An 18,816-nucleotide genomic window follows, 5' to 3' on the forward strand; every position below is an offset into this window, starting at 1 on the left:
CCAGAACTCCTTAATACCCAAAAGACATTTTTAATATCCTGAACACCAAAGTTATTTTCTTGTGTGAACAAAAAAAAAAACTCGTCACAAGATTTAATATTACAACTTCCTCTTTATTTTTCATTAGCATCTACAGTCAGGAATACAAAATGTATATTTCTTTACATTAACTATGACGACAACATTATATTACAATTAAGACAAATTTCACTTTACATCAGAAACAATCTGCTGTACAAACTCAACAGAAACTCTCAGTACTCAACAACAGTGGACGGTAGTAATCGATTACTTCACTATTTATTTGTATTGGCTCAAATATAGAAACTTCTGTTTCATCAGGCTGCTGCAGGAGGAGAAATGACTCATGGTCTTCATACGTACACAACACAGTTAGCTTGATTTGGGAGTTAACTGGATAAAAGCACGAAGTATTTTTCAGTTTTATGAAGCTGGTTTAAAATATCTGAACAGGATACATTTTCTCTTAAAGTCCCCATGAAGTCATAACTGATGTGAAAGTGTTTGATTATCACACGTCGTGCTCTGTATTTCACCTGTACTCAAGTTTCAGGCCCAACAATGGCAAAAGGTGGTTTTGTATCCTGTTGATGAGTCGTCCTGCACTCGAGGCGTGGAAACTGATTCTGCATCCACACACTTTCTTTATTGTTATGTTTCTGGGGGCGGGGCCTCACAGGTTACTGTACAAAACACAACTTTATTCACTGATGTGGTGAAACTGGATCATATTTTAAGCCTCAGCTCTGGACAGTTAGCTTTACTTGTTGCTAAAGTTACCGCTAACTACTGCTTTTGAGAACGACGGACCCCGGATGCAGCACCGAGGAGAAGCAGGCAGCGCTCCACGAGCTGCTTCATGGGAACGTTAAGTACAAGATTTTTATCGTTGTACTGTTAATTACGTCATCGTTATAATATTCAGGATAACCACCGCTCATTTTAAACCAGCTTTAAAACCTTAAATCCCGGCTCATGTCTGATGAGTCAAATCAAGCTAACGGACGAATGAAGCACTGATGACCAGTCAGAAAAGACTCTGCTGCACCTGTGACCACGCCCCCTCAGTGATGTCACTGCACACAGGTGAGAAGTTAAACCAACCAAGGTCTTCAGGGTGTTTTAATGTAATAACACTGTTGTTCAACACTGTAAGATTTTATGGCACTTTACTTTCAGGTAAGAAAAAAGCTTTGTGTGTTTCAGCTTCTGTCGGATTAAAATCTACACAATAAAAAAACGACTTCACGACAATAATTAATGAATCTTTTAAGGGTTTATTCTTTTATCTTCATACAGAAATCTGTTGATAACATTTAGACTCCGCTGCATGCATCGGGCCAACATTGATTTATGTATTTATGAACACGTTTTAGCGACGCTGAGCTCGAACAGATATTATTGAAATGTGTGTAAAGACTCGACGACAGATTCCCTGTTAGGTTTTGTATAAATGGCACCTGCCTTAAATTATTCAAAATTAAATTGTGATGCTTGAAACATGTGCACGTGTCCTTATTGGTTCAAACGTCGGCATATAGAAGTATTTTAATAATAAAAAAATACAGTTTTCACACTGACGACGTTCTACAGGAGGTTTAATACAAACATGATTCTACAAAAAAAGATTATCTTTGTGCTTTTTAATGTTTAATCACAGTAAATCTCCCTTCTTACTTTGAAACCAAACTCTTTGTGCTGCTGGAGAATGAAATCAATATAATGCTGCGTTCACGTCATATCTGGGTTATTGTAATTAATAAACTTGGAGAGCTCTGATTGGTCAGACCAGACACTGATCAAGCACCGACTGAATTATCATTTTTGGGTGAACTGTTTCTTTAAGACAGTTTCTGATCAACTCCTACAGCAACAGTTGTTAAATCTGAAAATTTTCTAGTTAAAAATAAAAAGCTGCCGTCGTCCACGTCCGTCTTCTATCAGGATCTATATTGTTTTTAAAAATACAATTTTGATGTTAAATCTTCTGAGTTATTGCAGCAACAGTGACTCTTTAATTTGATTGGTGGCGATGCTGTAACTGGCCAATCAGAAGCGAGTATTTAACTTGGATGTTAATAAACACAAAGATTAAAGTCCGAACTGATGTCGTCAAACATAAAAGATAATTATTATTTATTGCTGAAAGATTTTTGTCTTTTTCTAAACACCAACAGTTTTTGTCTGACAAAAGGCAACAGAGGAGAAATAAGAGGACTGAGTCAGTTTACTGAGGACGTCCGGTGGGTCAATAAAAATATTTCATATTTTGTGAAAAGTTACTCAACTACTTTCCTACAAGACCTCTGACTCCAAACTGTGTCTTCAGTTTAAGGTTGGTCAGCCGCGACTATAATGTATTTGTGTTGTTCCAGTTAAATTAAATCAATTAAAACCTCAGATCTGTTCAGTTATGACCACTTTAATGATTCCTGCATGTATAAGTGTGTCGTACCACCGGAGCGGCGCTGTCGCTCCGCCCTGTTTCAGGGTTTTAGCCCTCCGAAGCACACGTACTTGACCTCCAGATACTCTTTGATGCCGTGCTTGGAGCCTTCGCAGCCCAGACCGGACTGTTTGACGCCGCCGAACGACGCCTCCGGGGTGGACAGGAGCCCCTCGTTGATTCCGACGATCCCCGCCTCCAACGCCTCCGCCACCCGCCAGATCTGACTCACATCCTGCGAGTAGCAGTAACCTGAGGACGAACGTGAGAGCAGGTCAGAGTTTAAAACCAGCAGAGATTGACAGCCCTCTCACTGTAGCTGCTCAGCTAACTGTGTTAGCGTGCACCACGTCTGGAGTGCGTGCACAAACTCGACCGCAAAAAAAGTCTGTTTCACAAAAACTTTTTTTTTTCCTCCTGAAAAAGAAAATTCTCCTGGAACTTTTCTTTTCCACTCGGTTTCACGCATGAAAAAAAATCCAAATTATTTGCGTTTTCACAGATGTATAAATAGAAACAAAGCTGAGAGCACAAACACTGGACAGAATGAGAACGACTGAATGTGCCGTCAGTCTTTGTGGTGAGTCCTACGTTCTTTGTACTTCATGACGAAGCAGTTAAACATACTGAATGCATCAGTTTGTACTTTATAAGGGCGGCTGCAGCACTTACTCAAAGTAAACAGCAGCAGTTCAGCGGTTCAGCAGCTCTGATTAACACTCGATGGATCTAAACACCTCAGACTTCACACAAACACTCAAACTTGTGATTTCACACACAGTTGTTAACACGCAGAGGGATGAACTCACTTGCCAGCCCAACATTAGATGCGTTAGCGATAGCCAGAGCCTCCTCCTCCGTGTCGAACCTGCAAATCAGAAACAAATCTTCTGATTGGTCGACAAACATCTGCAGCACCTGAACACACCACGCTGACAGCAGCTTTTCATGCAGAACCGCCTGTTCCTCCAGTTCAACATGTCGTATTTCCTCCACAGTCAGCGTGGACGTGCACAGAAAGACGAACATTACTGACAACTTTTATCATAAACAAAGAAATCAAATGTCTCCAGTTTTATTCCAACGAAGCTGATGTCGTGTTTCTGAAACATCAGTTTGACCAAATTATTTTTAAAACTAAAACAGTTTCAATATTTTTCACATTCACGTTGAAACTGGTGTAAAGTTTATATTCTGAAGTTACTTTAAACGTGTGTGATCAGCGAGATGTGAGTCAGAAAAACACATGAACTCCAGATGTGAACACACTCGTTCACTCAGTACAAACCGCTCGGCGTGAGCGGCGTACGGACCTGATGACGGGCAGCAGCGGGCCGAACGTTTCCTCCTTCATGCAGAGCATCTCTGTGGAGACGTTGGCGAGCAGCGTGGGCTCCATGAAGGACCCGTCCAGACGCTTCCCGCCCTTCAACACCTTCGCTCCTCTGGACACTGCGTCTGACACCTGGTGGGCCACCTGCAGACAGACGGGAAGACGAGAACAGTTCTGACATAGATCCCTTAAAAAATATAGTTTCAGCTTCTTAAATGTGAATATTTCTGGTTTCTCTCTGTGGAGTCAGAACAGTGGCGGTGAACTGTGGCTCCAAAATAAAATCAGTTTTTAAAAATGTGTCAATTTTTTCAGTGACAAGATTTTATACGAATAATTTTTAATGTGTTTTATTTATCAATGTAACTTTAACACAGATGTTTCTGCGCTAAACTTTCTTTTATTTTTGATGCCAAACTTCAGTCAGTGTACCGGCTCGTTGTCTTTCCTCCTGTGACCGTTAACTGAATTTAACTGAATAACTCTGATTTGAGAACGAAACACTGATCGACCATTTTCACCATTTTATGACCAATCAACTAATCGATTAATCTTAAAAATAATCAACAGATTAATCAACAATGAAGACAATTGTTAGCTGCAGCACTACATGACACTCAAATATCAATAGATTTGTAGTTAAAGTTAATTTTTTAAGTCTCATTCGACGCTTTGGGTTTGAAGGTCGGGTCGGCCGCCATCCAAAAAAAAAAACAAGCTTAAAAAATTTACTTTCTTATAAATTGGAACTTTAAAGCAAGAAAATAAATCAGAAATCAATTTTAAACATTTAAATATAAATACACTTCATTTTTCCAACATGAACTTTTTGTTCTCTTAACTCTCCAAATGTCGGTTATTTTAACAAACTACTTACAAAAAGTGTTGCATGTTGTCATTTTATCTTTATTGATATTAATATTTTATATTTCATTTTACTCACCACTCCTCCTCTAAAGTCTGCTCATTACATGTCGTGTATTCTTGTGTATAAAGAGTTGAAGAGTTTCCACTTTAAAAAGTCGTCATACAGTATAAGTATAATTTTTATATATGTATGTATATATATATATATATATAGTATCTCCTCGCTGTAGCTTGTTTTTGCCCTCGAACAGGCTTTAGCTTCACGTTTACCTTCTCTGCAGCTCTGGCGTTGATGAGCGGCCCCTGGGTAGTTTCGGGCTCTGAGCCGTGACCCACGCGGAGCTCGGAGTCCATCGCTTGGCCCAGTTTCTCCATGAAGCGGTCGTGGATGCCGCTCTGCACCAGGAAGCGGTTGGAGCACACGCACGTCTACGGGAAGAGGAAGAGGACAGAAAACATTAAACCACAGCAGCTGACATCGCGCTGACACACAGCACGGTCACTTCATACCTGTCCAGAGTTCCTGAATTTGGAGCCCATGGCTCCGGCCACCGCCTTGTCGACATCAGCGCTGTCGAACACGATGAAGGGGGCGTGGCCTCCCAGCTCCATGGACGCCTTCTTCACTGTGTCGGCAGCCATTTTCAGCAGCACCTGAAACAATGATTTCAAATGTTTTACTGTTTTACTTCGTTGAAGAATGAAGAATGTCTCCTGTAGCTCACTTCATTCTCAGCACTCAGTCGTTAAAATAATTTTAATTTTATGACTTATCCAACATGGTGACAAACATTATCTGTAATAACTGCAGGCAGCAGTCTGACGGTCTGACCTTGCCGGTGGCGGTGGAGCCAGTGAAGGAGATTTTGGCCACCAGAGGGTCGGTGCAGAGAACCTCCCCGACGGAAGGAGTCTTCTCTCTGGAACAAGGAACCACGTTAAACACCCCCGCAGGGATCCCGGCCTGCTCTGCCAGCTGCAACACACCACAGAATCATGTCATTTAGAGAAGAAACAGAAAACTGACTAACGTAGAGCGTTAAATGTTCAGAGTGCCGACCTCAGCCAGAGCGAGCGCCGACAGCGGCGTGTCCTCGGCTGGTTTGACCACCACGGTGCAGCCGGCTGCCAGAGCGGCTCCGACCTTCCTGGTGATCATCGCGCTCGGGAAGTTCCACTGTGGAGCAACACAACAGTTACAAAACTGCTCAAGCGCTAAGCTAAGAGCATTAGCGTGCACTCCGTCTGAAGTGAGTGCACGTCGAGGGTGGAAATAACATCTTCATTGCACTGAAACAGCAACTTCACTGTGAATTTAATATTTCTAAATCACCTCAGGCATCTTCTTCTGCATCGTAATGCCTAAAAATATCGACAACATAAACACCGATACTGATATACGTGTTTGTGATTGGACAGTATCAGTTGGGCTCTACTGAAAACCTTTCTCATTGGCTGCTCACCGGTGTGATGATGGAGGCGACGCCCACAGGCTGCTTGAGGAGGAGGATCTTTCGGTCTTTGGCGGGTGACGGGACGATGTCGCCGTACACTCGCCGGGCCTCCTCCGAAAACCACTCCAGGAAGGAGGCGGCGTACGTGATCTCCCCGAGAGCCTCCCGCATGGGCTTCCCCTGCAACACACACACACACACAGACACACACACACAGACACACACACACAGACACAGACACACACACACACACACACACAGACTAATGTTACACATGTTTTCAGCCTGGTGTACCTGTCAGTGTAAATAATCCACAGACCTCAGTGTCAACACTGGGACTATTTCTTCATCAGAAAGTAGTTCGGGTGAAATCTGTTGTGACGGTTTCTCTGTGGATTATTTACAGTGAGTGTGTCAGAGGTTTACTTGATAATGTTGCTTCAGTATTTTCCATTCATGACACTTTTTAACTTCTACTCGACGACATCTCGGAGGGAAATATTGTACCTTTTACTTCACTACATTTATCAGACAGCTTTCGTTACTAGTTACTTTACAAAACACACGAACATATGAAGAGTTATAAATTATGATGTGGTTATAAATCAAACTAGTCTCCAGCTGAAACATCACATTTTCTCCTCATCAGAAGCTTGAGGAGGTCAAACTGTTCAGTATTCAATGAAAAAATAAAAATCAGGGAAAATCCTGGAAGAAATTAATATAAATGTTTGCATCAAATCAATGTTGTGTTCTTTTCCATCCACTCATATTCATGTTGCGTTACGGCTGTTGTTTGTCTCAACATGATGATACTGACGCACATTACACGACGGCTGTGTGTAATTATCTCCACGATACTCACACTCTCGAATGTGACCAGTTTGGCCAAGTCTTCTTTGTGCAGCGTCAGCAGGTCGAACCACTTCCTCAGCAGGATGCTCCTCTCCTGCAGGACAACCAATCAGATCACATCAGGAGTGACGTTCGGACTCACTGCCGCCATCGTCTCCGCAGATACTTGTTGTTTCACCATCATGTTTTTATTCAAGTTAATATTTTAAAAAACTTGGCAAAGATAACAGCAGCTTCATGAGACCATTATGTTTCCTCACTGATAGTGAAGTGTGAATGAGTTGGATTAATATTAAACAGAGTGCAAAGTGTAACAACAGCTGAACACACTGTTCTGTCGGGTCTTTATGAGCAGCTGCTATTAAAGAATAGGTTCACATTTCTTCTAGTGCATCTTGAAACAGCTCCACACAAATATTCAGACCCATTCACCTTTTTCACATTTGACTCTGCTGAAGTCTTATACTCAGTATCCCACAATGACTAAACAGGATTTTAAACCTGTTCTCCAAAAGTATTGATGAACTGCTGTCTTTAATTTGTATAAAGACGCAGCTGAATATATGAACAGTTGAAAAGTGGAAAATATACTATAAACTGGAAGCTAAACTGGCATTTCGGTGTATAAAAAATGAGGAACATTCTGGTGGCTCAGTTGGCGGAGCGTGCCCCGTGTGCAGAGGCTGTGTCCTCGCTGCACCGGCCCGGGGTTCTGGTCCGACCCGTGGCCACTCCTTCTCTCTATCTCCCTGTTTCCTGTCACTCTTCACCTGTTATTTCAATAAAGCCAAGAAGAGATTTTTTTTTTTAAATGTGTGCCACGATGTTTGAATTGAGTTTGACAAAAAGTCTGAATGAGTAGATAAAATATAATATAGTGTAACTGTATACGTCAGCCTGAATCTGCATGACGACGCTGCAGGAGTGAAGTAGCTGAGAAATGAGAAAGAATTATTGGTACGAATGAGACTGAACATTTGAATAATCTCATGATGTATGAAAGACGTGGACATTAAAATGTTTGAATTGAGTTTGTGGTTTTTAATAAGAAGGTATGTTGTGTTACCAACGACACACACGTTGGACTTTGTCCTTCTTCTGCTGTGACACTGGGATCAGGTCAAGGTTGAAATGACCAGCACAGACTTCATCTCTGCATGTGAAGTTAACGTTCTTCCCGTCTCCCAAACACAGAAACAAGCCGTTTACTCTGCAGCGTTGTTTGGTCTTACTGCTGTTCAGTGCTGGAATGTAACTAAGTACATGTACTCAAGTACTGTAGTATAATTTGGATGTAATTACACTTAACTTGTACTCTAAACTGCTCAGTGATCAGCTGAAAGCAGCCGAGTCTTTACCAGCTGCAACATGAACATTTTACTTTATGCATCAGTATTTATAATCCATGTGAGTTACTCTGACATGGACCACTCTGCATAATAAGTACTTTTACTTTTTAATGCTAATACTTTTACTGACTTCAAAGATCTGAGTACTTCTTCCTCCCCTGCTGCTGTTATTAGACTTTGCATTGTTTTACAACTATTAGAAACCAGCCTCGTTTATGATGTGGACTAATAAATGTTTGATAAATCACAGATAATCAGTCAATGTTTAAACACTCATAAACCTCTTCACTCACACAATAAGCCTCAGTTCGTTTATGAGCTGCACAATTACACCTGCCACAATGTCCTCATGCAGAACTCCATTCAGAAATTTCGCAATTTAATGTAAATGTTAATTGGCGAATGTTTATGTTTTTATATATGCATTCATAACCATTGAGAGACTCTCTTCTCTCTGACATGTAAACCTCTGCAGGTCGTTCGTTATTTTTTGGTTCATGTATCTTCCTGCAAAAACGAGGGCGGCAGCAGGCAACGAGACTCTAAAATGAAACATGAGATTTTATCAAAACACTGTGTTTTCTGGTGAATTGTGAGCAAGCCGAATTGAAGTCTGGATCCTTTTAGTTGACAAAATACAAAGTGTTGCAGTGTTTTCTCGTGTTTTTAAGGCAAATGTGCAACATTTGCCTTAAATTGACACATTTTTAAATGGAGTTTGGTTGAGAGCGGAAGACGTACCTTAGCAGTGCACTGCTTCCAGGAGTGAAACGCCTTGTACGCAGCGTCCACAGCCTGCTTGGCCTCAGCCGGGCCAAAGTCTGACACCCGGGTTATCTCCTTCCCTGTGGCCGGGTCCAGCACCGGGAACACCGAGGCTGCGGAGACCCAGCGGCCGTCTATGTAGCCCTGCGTCCGCAGCAGCGGGGCGGAGACGTCCAGGCTGTAGTGTCTCTGCATGGCGGCGGGCAGGCCGGAGACCTGCCGGGGGAAGCAGCGGGTCCTCAGCACACAGAGAGCGGACATACCGGGGCCGAGTGTGAGTGTGTGTGTGTGTGTGTGTGTGTGTGTGTGTGTGTGTGTGTGTCTGCAGCTCAGTCAGACCTGCAGCAGCTTTCTGTCGGTTTCAGCCGGTCCTGAGGAGACCGCGTGCGTCACGTGACAGCGCACAAACACAACCGGAGAGGCCTTCAGGGTCCTCTTCTGCTCCACAGCACTGATGCGTTCAATGTCCAACAGACAACAGCCAGTTTCCACCACGACAAAAGCCACATTAAGTCATCACAAATGTACAAAAATAAATAAATAAAAAGTCTAAATTATGAGGTACTAGATTAAAAATTATGACATAATATCAGTGTTGTACTCAACAGTTACACTTGAGTAAAGATATCATGTTAAAATGTCACTTAGAAATATATGGTATGATATGGCACCTGAATATGAACAATACTTTCACCATCTGATACAAAATGTACTTAAGTATCAAAAGTACAGGTAAAAAGTACATTTTGCATATATTTACATATGTATTCACTGTAGTGTGACTGATGATGAACCCGGTCAGCATGTCTCTGTATACTGGGAGAACTGGTTTTGTCAATAAAATACATTAATTTAAAAATGTGCTACTTCGGCTCTGATGCAGTATGTAATCTGTAAAGTAACTAGATTCATCAATAAATGTAATGGAGTAAAAAGTACAATATTTGGTTCCAAAGTGTAGTTAAGTGGAAGTATAAAGTAACAGAAAACGGAAATACTTGAGGTACAAGTACTTCAAGATTGTACTTGTGTAAATGTACTTTGTTGCACTTGTGTAATTTCTTAATTTTGATTTAGTAAGTAAAACATTAAGTTTTTATCTCACAGATTTGATTTAGCATATTAAAAAAATCTTGATCACATGTTGGAGTTAAGAAAGCAGTGATGGAATGTAACTCAGAACATCTACTCAAGTACTGTACTTAAGTAGAGTACTTGTACTTTACTTGAGTATTTCCATTTCCTGTTACTTCACACTTCCACTCCACTGCACTTTAGAGGAAAATATTGTCTTATTTACTGTATATAGTTACTAGTTACTTTACAGATTACACGCTGCATCAGAGCCAAAATATAACATTTTTAAATTAATTCATTTTATTGGGGAAAAAAAAATAATCCCAAAAATCAGAAAAATGCTGAATGGGGAAGTTCATTCACTGTCGGCTGTGTTCAGAGCTGCAGTTGCTCCGTCCTCCTCTGGGGCTCCAGTTTATTTTCCCTTTCCAAACTCAGACCAGTTCAGCCTGTTACTGTTTATATGATGTTGTTCTGGTGCTTGTGTGACACAGGATGCACTCATGATTCCTCATGTTCTGTACTTAAGTACAATTTTGAGCTACTTGTACTTTACTTGAGTATTTCCATTTTCTGCTACTGTATTCTTCCACTCCACTACATTTATCTGATAACTTTAGTTACTAGTTACTTTTCAGATCACATCAGCATCAGAGCCACAGTATCACATTTTTAAATGAATTCATTTTATTGATAAAAACAGTAACAATAATCAGAAAAATGCTGAATATTGGGGTCAATTTACAGTTACATGATATCAAGTTATGTAAAATGTACTTTTTAATTGCACTTTTGATACTTAAGTACATTTAATATCACATACTTTAAAACTTTTACTCAAGTATTATGCAGGTGTGTGAATCACCACATCTTAACTTTTGCTCAGTATGAGTTTCTCATATCTCACATTTTAAGAAAATACAGTCAAGCTATGATATCTTTAATAATTGTGAGGGTTAGCTTGTAAAACATTTTAACATTTGCATTGTTTATTCTGGCTGTAGTCATGACTATGAGAGGTTATGACTGATGGTTTGTATAATGGGTGTGGTAGTAATAGGTAGTAATGGGTTCGTCATGTTGAGTTGTGTTTCTCCTGAAGTGAAACAGAGCTGGTCTGTGCAGCTGGTTTCTGTTTCTCAGCTGACTGTGTTGTAAATGTTGTCGCTGTGTTCAGAGCTGTAGTTGCTCCTCCTCCTCCTCTGGTGCTGCTGAAGGTTTTATTTTCCCTTTCCAAACTCAAACCAGTTCAGCTGCCAGTCGAGCTGCTTCTGAGCTCCTGTTACTGTTTATATGATGTTATTCTGGTGCTGTGGAGGAAGTGCATTTAATCAAGTACTGTTCTGCTCTGCTACATTTCTGAGGGACACATTTTGTACTTCTTTAACGTTTTTAGTTACTAGTTACTTTTCAGGTTAATATTTTACTTATAAAAACATTAGTTTATACTTAATATCATCTAATTACATTATAAAACATGATGCATTGTCACAGAGAGGAACCTGACAGTGTCTGAGGATGTAAAATAAACTCAAACTTGACGAGTGAAATGCTTCTGGCATCTTATTGCATCACTGATATATTCCAATAATATCTGAATAATAAAATGGGTCCAGTTTGCAGGAGTACTTTTACTTTTGATCTATTAAATATTATGTAAGCAAAAGTAAACATATGGTTAGTAAAATGTATTTATGGGTTAAATGAAGTACATGAAGCGAAGAATACTTTGTGTACTGCTGATATTTTACTGTGACAGTAATTGCTCGCAAGGAAAATGCAACAAGAAAATTCTCACATTATATCAAAATATGTTCACGTTATCACGACACGCAAACTCATCACATTATAACAAGAAACAGTTCTTGTTAGAACAGTGTAATATTTATATTGATATAATGTGAAAAGTCTCTTGTTATATCTGCACAGTAACCTGGGTGTATTATTTCTGTTCTTTACTGTGAAACTGTTTATGAAGTGTCCCAATAAAGACTATATAAAGACTCTGTGTCCTCCTCCCCTCTGTTGATGATGTTGACTTTGATGTTGACTGTGTTATGTTTTGTAATCTGATGTAATAAACAGTGATGATGTCAGGAAAGTGAAACTTAAGGAAAGTCTCAGACTCTGGTATAAGAGCAGCAGAGATGAAACTTCCAGGACAGAATCAGAGAGGATGGGTGTTCAGGGCCTGACCACATTCTTAGAGAGTCACCAGCAGATCTACCGGGACGTCCGGTTCCGGATGAGCCGGCTGGTGATCGACGGCTGCAACCTGCTCCACTTGCTGTACTTTGACTCAGGTAGGACAGAAAGTATTGTGACTGTGGTGCTGTACTCCACAGGTCCTCCACAGGTACTCCAGGTCAGATATATTAACTTTTACTTTGATTACTCTTATCTGACAGCTGGTCTGCAGATTCATTGTTTAAATAGCTTAATTAATTTAAACTCTAATTTGATTATCAGGTATTTTTTGTGAGGTGTTGTAGTTCATTTGATCTACTTTATAAAAGTGTTGGGAAGTTTAATCAGTAACAGTGCATCATATTTTATAAGCTGATCGTTGGTGCCTTGAACACAGAAGTGAATGATATAAGCTGAATATGTACATGTAATAAACAGCTGTGAACCTCCAGTGTGTTTATCAGTGCATCGCATCAACACTGGTGACATCCGGGTACTTTGTCCCTGTGTCAAGCCCCGCCCCCTTTAAGTGTCAACAGTCCGACTGGCGCTAAATGTAGATTTTGGGTCTCTGCCAATTTACTGGCATAAAATAAGATTCTCGTGTGAATTTTTAGCTTTTAAGAGCCCAGATCTGATGGCCAGAGGCAAACAATCGTGTTGTATTGTAGTTGATCTACGTTCGGCGTCATTATATATAAATAAAATAAAGAAACAGTGGATGAGGTTCGGTCCGCATCTGACACACGCAACTACTTTATTACGTCCATCCATCATCTTTTCTGTCTTCACATCGCTGTAATGACGCTGTCTCTGTTTTAATAAAACCGGTGGGTTTAGCTCCACTTGTTGCGTTACTCAGTTTGTGTGTTGTTAACATTAAAGCAGCCTCTGCTCCTCTCCTGGCGGTCTTTCGGGTGGAGAGGCTACGCAACCAAACTCCATTGTAAAAGCAGGAGTTTTAAGGTCGGGCCTTATTTTTTCACGGTAAAAACTGCAGTTACAACTTTACAAAGGCTCTTTTTTGATTCACTACGATCTACAGACACAATCGGCACACATGTCATTCACTCAGTGATTTCATTAACTCACCTGTGACGAGGTGTTTGACACAGACGGACGTATGTGACCGGTCGGGTCTCACGGGACGACCTGGAGCCACAGGTCTGTTCTCTCACTGTCCTTCGGTCTTTGAAGAAGTAAATACGATCATAAGCTTCTGGATTTATTGTTCTTTGGCTCTAAAACATGTCGCTACGAGCTGTTCTCAGTCCCGCGCCAACACTAGCGTTTGTTTTCAAAGGGGGCGTGGTCGCTTCTGTTTCCCATCTTCTGCGTTTACTTCCTGGTTATGCGGCCCATTGAATATGCTCGTAGACGCGTTGTGATGACGTCACGGATTTTAAAATCGCTTTTCACAGTTTATTGAAAGTTTTATTATTAATAATAATAATAATAATAATAGTAATAAGAGTTTCACAGACGTCTCTTTCATAATGGCGGTCTGAGGGGAAATGATTTCTGGGCTGCGGGGGACTTTTTAGTTGCAACACCGCGAGTGGCCACCAGGCCGGACCGGAAGTCACACTGAGCGGCGCCTTCCGGTGTCTGCGAAAAATCTGTAGGATTATTGAACTGGATTCTGGATTATTACAGAAACTAATCTGAAGGTTCTGATCCGTCCAGGTTCTGTTCATCCAGATAATCTCCACAGATGAACTCCACTCTGATGTTTGAAGCGTAAATTAAATGTGTAGCAGTAACAAGCTAATGCTAAACTTAAACGTCACCACCGGGTCTTACTGCACAATTACTCTCCAGGTTTTCTATAAACTGATCAATGTACGAGTTGTAAAGTCAGAGTCAGAACAGTGTGTAACTAAAGTGGCCTGTAAAGACGGACTAGTCTCATTCAGACACTTGTTAGCAACCGCTAACTGTTTTTAACACATGAAGAGCTTTATAATTAAACTGATCAGAATAACAAGAACACATGTTGCCATTATAATAATTATGATTCTGTTTATTGTGATATTTTCTTTGGACTCATCTGATCAAGATTCTTTAAAAAAAAAAAACATTCACATTTGTTGGTGAAGCAAACCCACAATAACAAGTCCTGACCCAGGTTCCGGTCAGTCTGCTCGTGCAGCGCCTCTGCTCAGTCATGAAGTCATGGTTCGGTAACAAGCTGAAATCAGATGTTTGTTAGTAACTGTTTGTTCTGGTTCCTTTGCTTTGGATCCGTCAGGTCTGGACCAGAACCACGGCGGGGAGTATGCTGCGTTTGAGGCGCTGGTGGAGAGGTTCGTCGCAGCCCTCCGAGCCTGTGAGATCCAACCGTACGTGGTTCTGGACGGAGGCACGGATCCCAGCGACAAGAAGCTCGAGACGGTGACGCAAAGAGCCGAGGACCGGATCCTGAGAGCCCACCGAGCGGCGTCGGACGGCAGCCGGGAGAACATCGTGCCGTCGCTGGTCAAGGTGGTGTTCAGACAGACGCTGGCCCGGCTGGAGGTCCCGTCGGCGAAGTGCTACGGGGAGGCCGACCAGGAGATCGCTGCTCTCGCCAACGCGTGGGACTGTCCGGTTCTGTCCAGCGACAGCGACTTCTACATCTTCGCGCTGTCCGCGGGGCTGCTGCCGCTCGCTCACTTCCGCTGGGCGGCGGCGGAGCGGAGCTGCGTCCCCTGCCGGAACTACAAGACCTCCAACATCTGCGTCCGCTTCGGCATCGAGCCGCCGCTCCTGCCCGCATTCGCCGCCTTGGCTGGGAACGACTACGTGAAGCTGCAGAGGACGGAATACATCCGCTGGTCCCAGTTCTGCCCCGCTGGTTCCGGGAAACCGAGCCGCCTGGAGGGGCTGCTCTGCTGGCTGAGGAGCTTCCGGGAGCCGCAGGAGGCCTTCGAGGCGGCGCTGGAGCTGATCGGGCCGCTGAGCGAGAAGAGGAAGGCGGAGGTTCTGCAGGGCCTGTACCTGGGCATGGAGGAGTACCGGCTCCCCGCCTGCTCCCTGCAGAGGTTCTTCCTCCACGGGACGGCACCGCCACTCCCAGCGGAGGACGAGGTGACAACATCCGTTACTTTAAAGTTTTAGGGGAACATTTTATTTAGTTGAGGCCCAGTTTCACCAGAGAGTTCAGCTCACCTGTGCATCTTCATTCAGTACATAGTTGAAACGAACCAGCACCTGCAGAGAGGCCGCAGGACCGGGTCCACTGGACCGGGTCTGTCTGCAGGGAGGTCAAAGACATTTAATCAACACATGAAGAATCGGTTAGCTGAGTGAGCCTCTGGTGAAGATGTGTCTGAAGCTCACTGGTTCTGCTCTGTCTCCTGCAGGCGGCGGGTCTCGTCCCGGACTGGATCCGGCTGCCGTTCACGCAGGACCGGCTGCCCTCAGACATCCTGGACGTGCTGCGGCTGCAGAGGATGAACCTCGGCTGCCCCGTGGCCCGCGCCGACAGGCCCAGCGCGTACCTGACGTCCCGGCCGGTCCGCCAGGTGATGTACGGGCTGCTGCTGGGCAGAGGGAGGCCGGTTCTGGAGAGAGACAGAGACGGACTCCAGCTGACGTTCATCCCGGTCCAGCCGGCCTCCAGGGGGGTCGCCAGGCAGCTGCTGCTCAGCTCCCTGGACAAGGTGAAGCTTTCTGACAGGAAGTGCGTCATGAAACCTGTTTGACAGGTGACAGGCGCTGCAACAGTTTCATCTTTAATTCTTATGAGCTGAATACTTGTTGTTGTGACGTCACTGTGCTGTCTGTCATATTGAGTGTAAATAAAGTTGCATTGAGCTCCACATTGACCCTGATCCTCCGTGTGTCGCCAGGCGGAGCCCGCTCAGCGCCTGCAGGTGCTGCTGGAGGCTCTGGGGGTGACGGAGGCGTCTCTGAGCCGCCTGCCGCCTCCGCTGCGCCTCCTGGTGGCCGTCACCTGCTACTGGATGCAGAGAGCTCAGCCTCCTCCGGGCGACGCGCTGCTGAAGGCGCTGCTGCTGGGAGCCACCAACGGGGACGCGCTGAGAGGCAGAGCAGGTAAAACTCACAGGTGACTGATACCTGGTTACTTCCTGTCATCACCTTATCTGATCAATCACTGACGTGCGTGTGTGTGTGTGTGTGTGTGTGTGGCAGATCTGCAGATTCAGAATCAGCATAAGCCAGATGTGGGCGTGGCTCACGCCTTCAGCCAATGGCAGGCGTGCATGAAGGACAGCATCCACCTGAACCAGCTGCTCGGCTTCCCCTTACCTGAACCACAGATCGCCAGGTGAGCGACAGCAATATTAATCCAGAAACATCAGATATGATGTGAAAACACGGACAGGAAACAGTTTACAGTCCTTTCACTTTTCATACTAAAAGCACATTTCGCTTTACTTGTACTTAATCTGACATGGTCACACAGATAAATCACCGTATCGCTGTGTTTTTAAGAAAGTGAGAGAAACTTTCCTTCAGTCGCTTTCACAAAAAACGCAGCTGCTGGCCAGATCAAGATCTTTATGACTGGAGATGGTGGTGCTCATACTGCTGTTGTCCACAGGGCTTTATGCTTCATTCCTCACAAAATGATGAAATATTGACTCATCCAGGTGACGTCCTTGTCCCTGATCTTGTCCTTCTGTTGTTGTCCAGGTTCTATGAGGGGACGTTGGTCCACAACCTTGTCCACCTGATGAGGACAAGAAAAATGAAGCGCCTGAAGTACAACCCCTCGAGTGTGAAACAGTACAGAGCCATGCTGTCCGTCGTCCACCAGTCTCTTAGTCGGGAGGCAACAAAACCTCCAGTCACTCAGACGACACCGCCGTCTCCACGCCGGCAGCAGGTGGACGACCTGACCGCCAGCCTGCATCAGCTGTTCCTCCGGTACGAGGACGACGAGGAGGCCGTGACCGAAGCCTACAGCGTGGTCAGAGCGCTGCAGGACCAAAATCTGGACGACCTGCTGTCGGTGAGGACTCGTTACAGAGCCAGAGAGAGAGTCCACTCCGGCAAGAACCCGGACCTGGTCCTGAAGAAGGAGCGCAGGGGGGGGGACATCCTGTGAGCCGAGCCGTCCAGCTCAGGGCTCGATTTATGGACAATGACCCTCAGTTCTGACTCCAGTCCACATGTGTTTATATTTTCATTACTTCCTCAATGAATCCCTTTAAAGTTGTGCTGATTGATTTTTGGCCACTAGAGGGCAGTGAAACAGGCTGTAAACACAGCAGCTGATACAGTTTACAGCTGTTTGCTAACGCGTTTTTAAACTCAACATTCAGCCTCTTTTAGCTCTGTTTTGGTCTCCACCAACTGCTGAGTGTGAATCAACTTCCTGCTGTAGAAACTGTTTGTGCTTCAATCTGGAGTGAAAAAGTGAAATTCAGTTAAAAAAGTTTGTCCTCTGATCTGTGGTGACATTTTAATTGTCTTCCTGTTGGTCTGATGATGTTTGAACATCTGAACCAACTCTCGTCTGGTTTTCATGTTTTTATAAATCTCTCAGAACTTTTTACCAACTTTGTATTTATTTATCTGTGTAAAAAAAAAATTAACTCTTGCAATGAATTTCGTGTGTTTTGTTCAAGGAATGTAAGAATCGAGGAAAACGAGTTAGGAAACTTTAAATCTCTGTGAATTTGTTTTATTGTGAAACAAATGTTATTCATCGGTTGTTTTATATGAAGGGTGTGTGAGTAATAAACTTTGTTGTGCTGATAAAACCTGTGTGGATAAAAATGATTGTCGATGACGTCAGGACGGTTAAACTTCAGAGCAGACTCTGTGATAACTGTGGTGCTGGTTCCTCATCAGAATCGGATCGAGGATCTTGTTTTACTGAAGTGAAGTCAGAACCAACAGTAATAAGAGGCAGAACCATCTGTGCATCGATGATATTAAAGGAGATGTTTATATCTGCGTTTTAATGCAAATATTCTTTTCACATTTAAGTACTTCAGATATTTTATTCTTACTTACTCTTATTTATTATCGTTCTCTATTTATATCTTCTTATAATCTCTATAATTTGATATTTCTTTTCGAGAAGGAGCGACTGCATCAGACGGCCGAGCAACCAGAACCAGTTAATGATTAATAATCGGAGAATACGGAAATATTGCACATCTGTAGAAATGTTCTTATTTACAGCACCTTCTTGTATTAACTTCTCCTCAGACAGTCGTCTTTGTTCGGCTCGACTGTTGACTGTTTGTTCAGTTACTTCGATGGTACCGTGGGGATCGAGACGAGAGTGTCCTTCAAGCAGGAAGTCCAGTTCTGATGGAAATGTAAACCCCTGCAGCGTCGAGTCAAACCGAGTCGGGCCGGGCCAACACGTGACGGAAGAACGGCGTTAGATTTGTATTTACAAAGAGTGGTGTTGCACTCAAACAGTGGGGGGCGCCACATCTCACAGATAACACAGATTTCTACATAATGTCTCTTTAGTTGAAGACGTTTTGACATGAA

The 18,816-nt window shown here is 43.2% G+C and overlaps 2 protein-coding genes across 2 annotated transcripts; one reads left to right on the forward strand and one right to left on the reverse strand.

The window, feature by feature from the left end:
• Nucleotides 1–92: 92 nt before the first annotated feature.
• On the reverse strand, nucleotides 93–9,406 carry aldh5a1 (aldehyde dehydrogenase 5 family, member A1 (succinate-semialdehyde dehydrogenase)). The gene is made up of 10 exons (XM_073484575.1): nucleotides 9,067–9,406; nucleotides 6,987–7,070; nucleotides 6,131–6,301; nucleotides 5,728–5,844; nucleotides 5,500–5,643; nucleotides 5,178–5,321; nucleotides 4,938–5,096; nucleotides 3,781–3,944; nucleotides 3,277–3,335; nucleotides 93–2,719 (listed from the first exon to the last, which is right to left on the reverse strand). Exons 1-10 carry the CDS (start codon nucleotides 9,349–9,351, stop codon nucleotides 2,508–2,510), a joined length of 1,539 nt encoding a protein of 512 aa, XP_073340676.1. The 5' UTR covers nucleotides 9,352–9,406; the 3' UTR covers nucleotides 93–2,507.
• A 2,890-nt stretch (nucleotides 9,407–12,296) lies between these two features.
• aste1a (asteroid homolog 1a) lies at nucleotides 12,297–18,068 on the forward strand. Its single transcript, XM_073484574.1, has 6 exons — nucleotides 12,297–12,470; nucleotides 14,606–15,423; nucleotides 15,699–15,998; nucleotides 16,188–16,392; nucleotides 16,492–16,627; nucleotides 16,996–18,068. Exons 1-6 carry the CDS (start codon nucleotides 12,344–12,346, stop codon nucleotides 17,408–17,410), a joined length of 2,001 nt encoding a protein of 666 aa, XP_073340675.1. The 5' UTR covers nucleotides 12,297–12,343; the 3' UTR covers nucleotides 17,411–18,068.
• Nucleotides 18,069–18,816: the final 748 nt, after the last annotated feature.

This window comes from Pagrus major, chromosome 17 (assembly GCF_040436345.1).
Source record: "Pagrus major chromosome 17, Pma_NU_1.0".
Lineage (NCBI taxonomy): Eukaryota > Metazoa > Chordata > Actinopteri > Spariformes > Sparidae > Pagrus > Pagrus major.